At 47.0% G+C, this 11,014-nt stretch overlaps 1 protein-coding gene across 6 annotated transcripts in view; it reads left to right on the top strand.

The window, feature by feature from the left end:
• The first annotated feature begins 1,825 nt into the window (after nt 1-1,825).
• The window catches only part of Zip99C (Zinc transporter Zip99C), a 55,460-nt gene continuing 46,271 nt past the window's right edge, over nt 1,826-11,014 (top strand). For all 6 annotated transcript variants that reach the window (XR_012886833.1, XM_037427023.2, XM_037427020.2 and 3 more), the window contains exons 1-2: nt 1,826-2,610; nt 3,405-3,509. Coding sequence is in view for 5 of the 6 variants with exons in the window: in XM_037427023.2 (XP_037282920.2) it covers nt 2,319-2,610; nt 3,405-3,509 (397 nt within the window). In the remaining variant the exon portion in view is untranslated. The remainder of the gene's footprint in view (nt 2,611-3,404; nt 3,510-11,014) is intronic.

Here is an 11,014-nt window from a genome sequence, read left to right as displayed (position 1 = left end):
TAAATAAATAAATATGCCCATAAACCAAATCATGCAGCAAACAAGGAAAGTGCATTTGAGTTTTCAGAAATATTTTCATGCATGACTAGATCTTTTAGGAAGGCCCAGTCACTAGCACAACTTGCAACTGGTGTTCATGTACCTCTATAATTGAAGTTCTTGTTATTTTTTTATCTAGCTATCATTCACGATTTCGTACAGAAAAAAAAATTCATTCTAGTGAGTGCTTGTGCGGGTTAGGTGGGGCAGGTTCTGGTGCTGCTTAAAGGGGGTGGCGCTACAGACGTGCGCTAGGGTGTAAGCTTCGGTGAGAGCGCGAACGCAAGAAAGAAAGACAGAGCAAGAAGACTCTTTTTCTACTTCGGGGTGTGTGCCCTCTTCTTAATTTTTTTTTCCTGCAAGACAAAACTTTATCTTACTACTTTTTCCTTATAATGTCCCCCTCGGTGGAACAGGTGTTACGATGCATGACGTTCGTATGCACAAGTTTTTCGATTAGTTTCACTTTTTTACCTCTTGAGATGGGCGCTATTCAAAAATCGAGTTCTTTGTGTCTTTCCTCTCTTTTTGCTGCAGGTCACAGGTGATACTATATTTTCAGGTTACGTGAAGAGTTGTTGGTGCACTGGTGAAAATAAAATGAGGCCGTGGATTAGAGGTGCATCAGGCACCGACTGCATGATCGTGACCATTTATCGCGCACCACATGAGATCGACAGAAGTCTGCACGGAGAGGCGCACGAGAAAAAAAGCTGACATTAGTGGTTGAGACTCGTACCTGTTTGAAATGCGCTCGCCGATTCAGCCAAATTTGGACTCTACGCGCTTAACAGGGTTATACAGAATTGAGATGCGGAAGAGTTTTTCAAGTGGGCGAACAAAACACGCGGGTTGGGTGACTTAAGTTAAGGATTCTATAGAGCTTCGTAGTTCAATGGGCTTTGTTCGTTCGAACGGTTCCTCCTATTCTTTTCAGAAGCTCCCTGTTGCGCGCAAGAAGTGGGTCAATGCGCGCATATATGGACGCGCGCCTAACCGCTAATTTGTTTGAGGTTTTCAAAAAAGAAACTTATGGCCTATGCACCTTTTGCGGCCAGGTTGTGACTGCAGTCGAAGGCGTATGAAAGCAGGATTTTATTTTGGGAGATGCCCGCCGCCCCTTCCCCCTCCAATATAAGTGTTACACTTTTCTTTCTTTCTTTTATTTTTTTCTTATTATTCGGAAGGCTGGGTTCAGGTCGTGATGTGCAGGGCCGTACTCATAATTTTTTTTTCGGGGGGAGGGGGAGGGAAACCTAGCTTTATTATTTTGGGCTGGGCACCCCCTTAAAATGGCCATTTTCTGCTCTCTATGCCACGGTGTAAAAAAAAAAAAGAAAATTCGGGGGGGGGGGGGGGGCATGCACGGCCCTGTGAGCCACCCCCTGGCTACGCCCCTACCGTGATGGCTGGCATATGCTGGCTCCCTGCTTTCAGCGTTCGACTAAACTATCTTTTGAAGGTCCCTAACTAGATTTTAAACGTAGCGCGCTTTTGCAGTTCTGGCGCTGTGCCAACGTTACCAGACCATCTATGCCTATTAAAAAAAAAACAATGCTTGCTGCTGTGAGGTAATTTGCCTTATTGGAACAATCAACATTTATGCAATAATAATTAGTACGTGTGAGCAAAACTGATAATAAATACAAAAATACATTTAACGCTGAGCAGAAAACAAAACCGAAACTGGTTTCATTTTTTTTTTTTCGTTCAGTTCAAGATGCGAGCCTTCGACAGGAGGCTGCGCGTAGCTCATTGTAAACTTTGCTGATGCGGTGCGATGCTGGACGCATGTCGCGCACTCTCGTAGCCGTAGAGTCTCCTAAATTAATCTTAGGAAACTCTATGCTCGCAGCGATCCCGAGCACAGCGTGTCCCGACGAAGGAGGCAGACTCGCGAGCGCGCTGCGTTTAACTCGGCTCGTGTGTGGCAGCCTCGACGCGTACGGCGACGCACCCCTCCACCGTCTCGCTGGCGTGGGAAGACGGCCGCTGCACTCTCCATCCTCTTCCCTCCACCGCCTGACGTTGCCCATCAGCGGCGGCAGCCAAAGGAGTCCCACTCGAGAATCCGTGCTATCTCGTCGCGGCCTGAAAACTTCTTCGGTGAGCACTTCCTGTCGTGTACTTCACCGGGACAGATTACGGTGCCTCCATCGCTGATGGAGATAAGTTTTGTGTGTCTCGGTTGTACGGTAGAACACAAAACGCGATGGCTCCGGCGAAACTGAGTGCTTCGACTTGCCTTTGAAGCCAGGCGCCAAACCACTTGGAAAAGCATGCCGTTGGCCGCTCAGCTGCTACGGCTCGGTGTCGTGGCCGCCGCGGGCAATGCGCTGTGTGGTGACGAACGATCGTCGAACGTTTCCTTCGTAGAAGGCACACCGCTTCTGCGAGTGTGGCAGCTATGGAGCCCCGCACTCGAGCACAGCTCGTCTGTACGAGCCCCACCGGACGTGCGCACCTACCAGACGTGGGTCTTCTCCATAGTGGCGGCATGTGTTGTGGGCCTCAGCGGTGTGTTCCCGCTTCTGCTCGTGCCTCTTGACACTGGTGTCAAGCAGAACCGCAGTAAGTGCAGTCTACATCCTTGACGTTAACCCGCCACGTCTGCGCGTAACCGTTGCTCAAAGTGCACTAGTCTCGAGTGAAAGTCCTGTCACACTATGACGATTTTTATTGCCATGTTTGGGTGGTATCTCCCACTCGCAAGTGCCAGCTTTGAAGAGGGAAGAAAGCAGAAAAAAAAAAAGAATAAGAAATTGTGAAGAAGACTGGGTTGTGTAACTAATAGTTCTAGAAGTACAAGATTTTTTTTTTCTTTTTCCACTTCGCCTTAACGCTTACGAGCACATGGATGCTTATCGACCGGCACCGTTAAGTGCCGCGCGATACGGCTAGGTCTGAGAAACAGCATCTGCGCAGTCGGAAGTGCGGTTGCGTCTTCTCGACGTTGTGCGGAATATTTATCGCCTACTTAAAGAGCTATTTGCTCAACCTTGTGGATAACGTCAATGTGCAAGCCCTCACCCTCTCACCTAGAATGCAGCCTGCACAAAGCTGTGTTTATGTAGTTTGACAGTGCTTGTTTGCGAGTACATATCGCGTGGCAGTGTTTTAGAGGGGGGCTAGTGGCAGATATATATATATATATATATATATATATATATATATATATATATATATATATATATATATATATATATATATATATATATATATATATATGTGTGTGTGTGTGTGTGTGTGTGTGTGTGTGTGTGTGTGTGTGTGTGTGTGTGTGTGTGCTCATGGTTAGATTTCTATGATGTCTGATTTCTCCACAAAAAGTTTTAAGGAGGTTTCGTTCGCATTATTTGTTTCAGATGGATGCCGTACACTTAAGCTGCTGCTTAGCTTTGCTGTTGGTGGCCTTCTAGGCGATGTGTTTTTGCACCTTTTACCAGAAGCTTGGGGACGTCTTCAGAGAGGTGTGTCTCTGCATGGGTTCGCTCTTCACGTGCTTTGGTTTGTCGGGTTGCTTGCTGGAAACTTGAATGTAGTACTTGGGAATTGTGCAATTAACTGTAAAAGCATTTGCGCACTCACTCTTTTGACCAGGCAAACTTGCTGAGTATCAGTGCAGCCAAATGTATCAGCCAGTGTCGCGGCCGTGCCAGTTTTTTGACTGGTTGCCTATAAAATGAAGCACCACACGAACTCAGAGATCGGCAAGTGACTTCAGACGTTGCGTCTAGAATTACTCGGTTGTAAAAAGCAAAAAAGAAAAGGCTTCTTCTCGAGAACATTGGGTTGCCAATATATATATATATATATATATATATATATATATATATATATATATATATATATATATATATATATATATATATTGGTGGAAGCTCCTATCAAGTTTCGATCTATTTCCCCGACCAGACAGGTGAAAGCGTCAAAATGTTCACCTCCAAAATCATTTATGCTACTCATGTAGCATAAGTGACTCTAGTTGCTTGTCTCGGCTTTTTTTCATAAAACCTGTAAGTACAGATATTAATAGTCTCTTTCTACTGGTGTCAACTTGGTTAACTTTTTTAGGCAGTGTCGGTAATGCAGTGTGTAACTTTTTTTTGAATCTTTGATCGATAGTCGTGATCCTGGAGGTAAAATGTTATAGTGGGGACAAGTAGGTTCTTATTGGTACGACGCATGGTTACTTCTCTGAATGTAGCTTTTCTTTATTTTGAGGATGTAAATCAATTATCTTGTTTTTATTACAATTCACCTAATCTGTATAAATTCGATAATCAGTTTATTTAATTTAATGATTGCATACGTGCACAAAGACAGCACTGTGTGATTTGTTGTGCAATAGTTATAAAAAATATGGATATATACTTAGCTTTTTGCACTGTGCGATGTTAGTTTCATAAAGTGTGTTTCACACTTCACGAAACTAACATCGTGCTATGAACTATGGAATGGTTGTGGCGTTGTCTAGCGCGGTGAAGTCGTAGCAATATGTCATATGTGTGTGCGAATGATATGGTTAACACAGATTTGAGCAACTACGTTGGGCGAGCTTTGGAAGCTAAGCCGGAAGGGATGGCGTGGGGAAAAGCAGTTACGTTACGCGCGCGTCATGACCTTCAGCACTTACTTTTTTTTATCTTTCGCCAAACGCATGGCTTACCTCCAGTGTGATCGTGAGCGAGCGGGTGCGCCGCGCCATCTTGCAGTGGCTCCACTAATTATGCAGCTCACGATGCACAAAGCACAGCCACTGGCCGTGGATTTGTATTTATGGTGGTCACAATAGATTATGACATCTGTTGTCGAGAGGAGAGAGAGCGATTTGTGTCTGACTGAAAATTAACTGTAAATTCCAGACCGCGTGCTGCGCTATAGTGTTTGGCTCGTATGGTGTCTGAATCCTCGATCGGCAGCGTTTTCTGACAATGCTTTGTTAGTCAAATATATAAATTCGCGGTGAATAAAACGTACTCAGTAATGCCGCGGGGGAGTAAGCAATGCGTTTGTGTATATAGGTACCACCATTTTCAGCCCGCAGAGTAACATTTAATGTGTTACTCAATTAAAAACCTGCATCGAAGGCAGTAAGCATTTATTGGGCCAGAAGAACGTGCTATCTGCAGCAGTCACGCAATAAGTCAAAGTGCAGAAGCTTGCTGATGCCGATACACTTTATCTTACAGGTTGATGGAACCGCTAGCTGATCTCTCTTGCAGCGATGGTTCCAGACATGAGGGAAGTTCACCATAACGAAAACGCGTTCTCGACACAAAGCCGCGCCTCATTTCGCCCGCGCTGTTGCCGCTCCCCGAAGCGATGCCTCGCCTTATCACTATTGTACGGCATCATCCCACAGCTGCCTTGGTTTGCAGGAGGATTTGGCGCGCTGCATCACTTGAACAAGTGACATTAAAAAAAAAGTAATAGCTTCGCCGCACAGGCGAAGCGATAAGCAGTTTTAGAATAGCGTACGCAAAGCTTTGCGTTAACGTTTGTCGCCACTGCGTATGCCCCGTACGCAATCTCTTTGCGGTCTCCCGTTAGGTGATGGGAGTCGCGCATGACCGCTACAAATTCTCTCTTGGTGTACGCTATTCCAAAACTGCCCGATGAATGTGATAGAAACCACTTGGAGTGTTGTACGACGTAACTTAACCATCCAGCCTGCCCCAACTCAACGAAACGCTAGCGCAAGGAAACGCGGCCGCTGCTGCGAGTGGAACGACCTTCATGTACTTCCTATAACGCTTCACCGCGAACCGTGCGGTGAAGTTTTTTTTTTTTTTCCTTTTTTTTTTTGAGTTCGATCTTCGGACCGGACTTACGACCAGAACGTTCCGTCCCGGCCGCGGGGCTCGCTTTTCGACGGAGGCGAACTGGTAGAGGCCCGTGTACTCTAAGATGTTAGTGCAGGTTAAAGAACGCCAGATGGTCGAAATCAAGGTCGAAATTGCCGGGCCACCTCACTTGCGGCGTCCCTCATAATCATATCGGGGTTCTGGGAGGTTAGCCCATTATTATTATTATTATTATTATTATTAAAAGTGCAAATAGAAGCCGGTTGCCTCGAGTCATCTGAAGTTCGCTCACGAAGACCGATGCTTTGAGATGGGTCTACCCACTTTACTCGTTAATTGATTCTGCTCTTTAGTTTCTGAGCAGGCAGTACTTAAAAAAGTCCCCTTAAGTATGTACTCTGGGTCTCCCCCTCAACGGCTTTCCTCACGCGAGGTGGTAGGTCCGGATCCCGCGAGTTGCTGCTTCTCCGTAACATTGTTTGTCAGTCTGTTCGCCCGACGAGACTTAATAATTAGGACAAAGTGAAGCATGTATGAGCTCGAAGAGTAAATGTGAACACGCCTGCCACGGAGGGTCTCCAAAGTGAACTTGTCAAAATTAGTGAGCCGAGTGCAGACTCCGTAAGCCCCGTTTTCTGTGAAAGCGTCGCGTATTCTTTAAGTCGGAAAGAAGGGGGGAAAAGGTGGGATAATGTTCCCGAAGAAGGTCGTGCTAGCTCGCGTGAATTGCGTTGCGGATTCGGTTCTTGATGCTCTTTTTTTATATATATCGTTGTCAGAATCAGCAGATCCGGTGAACCACGATACTGGGTTCGGAGAGAGGGGAGCTGGCGCTCGAGGGTGCTGTGACGCTATGCTAAGGAGCGCATGCTCGCGGTTGACCCCGAGATCAAAGCCGGCAGCCGTGTTCCGATGGAGCAGGTTAGACGCACGCGAAAGAACGGGTCCAGAGCCCCCCTCTATACGCTAGAGCGCGTATCGCCACTTTTCTCACGTCTCGCCGTTGTAAAAATGTGGTTGCCCAGCGTCTCGTCTGTTCTTTAACCTCATGCTTTTGAAAAGGCCAGCCAGTTTTGCGAAGATAAAAAGTCCTACAAACTACGAAATTAGATGGTGGAATCGTGAAAATCTTGTTTTGCAGTCTGAAATTTACGTATTCTTGTTTGCAGTTTGTGTCATGCAATGGTTAATTTTGTTTATTTACTGTGGCAATTAAAAAAAACAAGTGAAATACTATTTTTATTTATTGGGTCAACGCGATCATTCCCCAACTGTACAACCCGGTTGCAGCTCGAATGCTGACCAAGTGCAAAATTTAAAGGAGGGACCTTCGCAAACGTTACGTGATCAGCTTACTTTTTCATGGTCGCAAGTCGTGTCGCTGTATCCTAAACGAGCAGTCCTACCCGAGGAAAACAACAATTTATCTCGGAATTTTACTTAGTATATATAGAATTCGAGCAGGATCGTTTTTTTTTTCTGTCACTTAGACAGTCACCGCCCCGCCGCGGTGGTCTGGTGGCTAAGGTACTCGGCTGCTGACCCGCAGGGTGCGGGCTCGAATTCCGGCTGTGGCGGCTGCATTTCCGATGGAGGCGGAAATGTTGTAGGCCCGTGTGCTCAGATTTGGGTGCACGTTAAAGGACCCCAGGTGGTCGAAATTTCCGGAGCCCTCCACTACGGCGTCTCTCATAATCATATGGTGGTTTTGGGACGTTAAACCCCACATATCAATCAATCAATTAGACAGTCACTGCTATTCAGCGACGAGGAGCAACGTTGATGGTCGGTCGAAATAAAATTGACCTCTTAAACCGTGGTCTGAAATCACTTCGGCGAACCTCTCTGTCACGCGACACAGCTTTCACCATCGGACAATAGTGGCGTCGGCGTTTCCAATGGTGGCCCTGGCACCCATTAACTACAGCGTACCATTGCGTCGTCTCTTTTGTGCGAGGGAAGATGGAACGCATTGTACGCGAACTGATTCGCCGCGCGCGCTCCCGCGATGTGCAATAAGGTGGTTGGTCAGCGGCAACATCCACGTGACCCGGAAGACTTGATCGAGCACGCGTGGTGCTTGCTGGGAGACCCCTGTGCCCAGTTTGACACTAACCCCCGCATTCACAAACGCTCCTCGACTCGACTTCCACCCTTCACTTGACAGAGTTGAGCACTGCGCCACCGCTCGGCTGAAAATGACGCTGCGCTTCTCAAGAATCGCGGCAGAATATCGCTCATATGCAGTGGCTTGCCGTGCCTAGAGACGACGCTACCATCGGCTTTTTCATGTGAGGGTGAAGCGTTGAGTGAAGGGACGTTCTAGAAACGGACAAAGTGGTTTGTTTGTTTAGTGTCACGAAGGGTCTGGAAATGGCACGCTGTTAATGCAGCGCGCTTTAGTGCTGCAGCGGATGACATGATGTAGCGATGGCGTTCGGAATATGCTATAGTTTTCAGTCGCTGGCGCAGGCACGGGGCTGAGAACCACGCTGCTTCGCGAGAGGGTATAGAGGTTGCACGGCGCTGACCTTTGCTGGCCTTTGCGTCGGTCGGTCGATGCTCCCGCGGTGCTGCACGTGTCAGTCCGCGTGATGCGTGGCTCGACCGACGAGTTTCGCTCACGTTTTAGTGGGAGGAAAACGCCACCTACCGACGCTGTACTGTATGGTGTCTGATTTGATTCGTCTTATGCGACGCGTGGCGCTCCGTAACGGGGCATTTGCATGACGCGATTCGCCGGCCACCATCTTCTGGCGAAGCTGGCAGCGGCGCCCCGTGAAAGGATGCCGTCGGGTACCCGCATTCGGCTTTGGTTGCGTAGGGCGGCAACGAGGGCGCAGTCAAGGCCGTCGGCGATTGCCGTTCATTTCTCGCAGACGTGGGCGGCCGCCGGAGCGGGTTTGTTTCGATGGACGCGCGTGAGAGGGACTCCGCGCGGCTTTTGAAACGCTCTTCGTCAACTTCGAATGTCGGTGCGCGATACAAGATGGCCCACTATTAATTTAAGTCCAGCGACAAAACGCCCGCCGATGTCGGCAGGATTGCAACTTCCCTCGCGACAACAAAGTGACAGGAGAGGGCCGACAGAGCTTAGCTGTGATTAGAAGGGAAATTCTTTCCGAAGGCGGTGCTATAAATGTTGGTACAGCTCATTTTTCAAGCGTGCACCGCTACTTTGTAAATTTCAACGGGACGCTAAATAAAAACGCTTACTTTGTTTAGATTGACAACCTCCACTCTAAAAACTCTAAAATGCCACATGTTTCACTATCAAAAGTTGATTAATAGTGGAGAGAATCAAGGTTGAAGTTCTATTTTTTTTTTTAATTTTGCGCCGAAATATCTACGCATGACGTCGAAAATTTCAAAATTTAGTTTTCGTGTTTCCACGACATTGGTTCGAAGACATTCTCTGAAGCCTCGTATGCTAGGTCTATGGCAGCCACAGGTGACTATCTACTTCATTTTTATCGATTAGAAGCTACATAGGGCCCAGCAGACACCTTCAAAATCTATGACGTCACGGTGTTTGCTGCGGGAATCTCAAGGTGGCGTCTCCAGCCGCATTTTCTTTTTTCGTGCGTTTTCTCCTTTACCAAACGTCATCTCGCGGTTAAGAGTGGTGTTTTCGATGCTGTGAAATTTACTAATACGCGAAATATCGTTTTGCTGCTTAGTGACCCTATCCACTACGCTTTATAGGCCAATACAGCATTTTTTAAAAAATAAAAATGTTACGACTGTCAGTCCTCTGTAGTCTTCGCACGTGAACCCTAGGCCGAGGCGGAAATATTTCGCTGCACCTATAGTCTCACCGAAATTAGCAATCAGTAAGGACTCGTTAATTAAATACTGAATGATTAGCCGTAGGTCAGCTGTTTATACTTTAAAGTTACAGAACGTGACAGTTTATGGCATACGATTTTTTTTTTATCTCAAGAGACACACGTAGTTTAAGATATTAATCGTCGAAATTGAGGGTCCCAATCCAGGCGATGCTGATACTGAGCTACTCAGGCTATCTGAGCTGAACGCTGCTGCGCGCAGGCTCTGCGCTATCTTGGTTACGCCATACCGCCGGAAAGCTCGCGTGACAATCTTTGGGGGGGGGGGGGGGGGGAGGCTGAAAGAAAGAAAAGAAAAAAAAGGGGGGGGGGAGGGTGCTTCGCAGCCGCATTTGGTCAGCAAAAATTGTTAATCCGTCCCAAGTACCCCGTTTGACCGCTTATTCCCTGTGTTTACCGTGTAGTGCGTATCCGTTTTCGTTTTTCATTTAACTCGACTGAGGTGCAAGGACCGCTTTCGCTTGTCTGCCTAGTTTTACGTCGTACAATAGAAGAAAAGGAGGAAATTGTTTTCTCGGGTACAGCGCGCAGTAAAAGCAAACAAGCCCTATAAATAATAATAATAATAATAATAATAATAATAATAATAATAGCTTGTGTTTAACATTCCTAAACTGTAATATTATTATGAGGGATGTCGTAGTGGAGGGCTCTGGAAATTCCCTGCCGCGGTGGTCTAGTGACCAAGGGCTGCTGACCCGCGATGGGGCGAAAATAAAATAGGCTCCCCTATAGATTGCTCAAGGTGCAAAGAAGAAGAAGCCCATCTGAGCGGCGGCCATTGTTATCATTTTTCTTTCAACTTGTGCGATATCACAGACTTGCAGATAATCACTGTTCGCTTGCGGCGTTGCGACTGGCTGCTTCTTGACGATCGCGAGACGTACTGTGCAAACTTTTTTTTTTTTTTATTCTCAAGCTGTATGTGGCTGTGCTGCGGCAGCTTCCAGTGAGTTCCCTGCGTCAGCTGCACGAACCATAGGGCAGCTTCAGTAGATGTTCATTGAAAGGAAGGCGAAAACCCCACGCTTGAATCCAGTCACTGTCACAAAGATTTGGCATCATGCTCTCCAGTGCAGAGCTATATATATGCGGCCTTCTCAGCCGCTCCTTTGTATGGCTGGCTTGATTGTGACGGTTGTTCGGCCACCTCCGTTCACCATTCTTCTTTCCGTTGTCTCACATTCGCGTGGGTGGAAAAAGCAATAATCAAAAACAAAGAAACTCTCACAATAGCCGAGCACAACTCAACAATAGGAAAGCTTCGCATATGTATGTCAGTTTCATAAATCAAATGGGACAATAGCTGAATACAGGAGT

Source organism: Rhipicephalus microplus, chromosome X (assembly GCF_043290135.1).
Source record: "Rhipicephalus microplus isolate Deutch F79 chromosome X, USDA_Rmic, whole genome shotgun sequence".
Lineage (NCBI taxonomy): Eukaryota > Metazoa > Arthropoda > Arachnida > Ixodida > Ixodidae > Rhipicephalus > Rhipicephalus microplus.
Note: the sequence above shows the minus strand (reverse complement) of the source record. Positions and strands in the feature narration are given on the sequence as shown.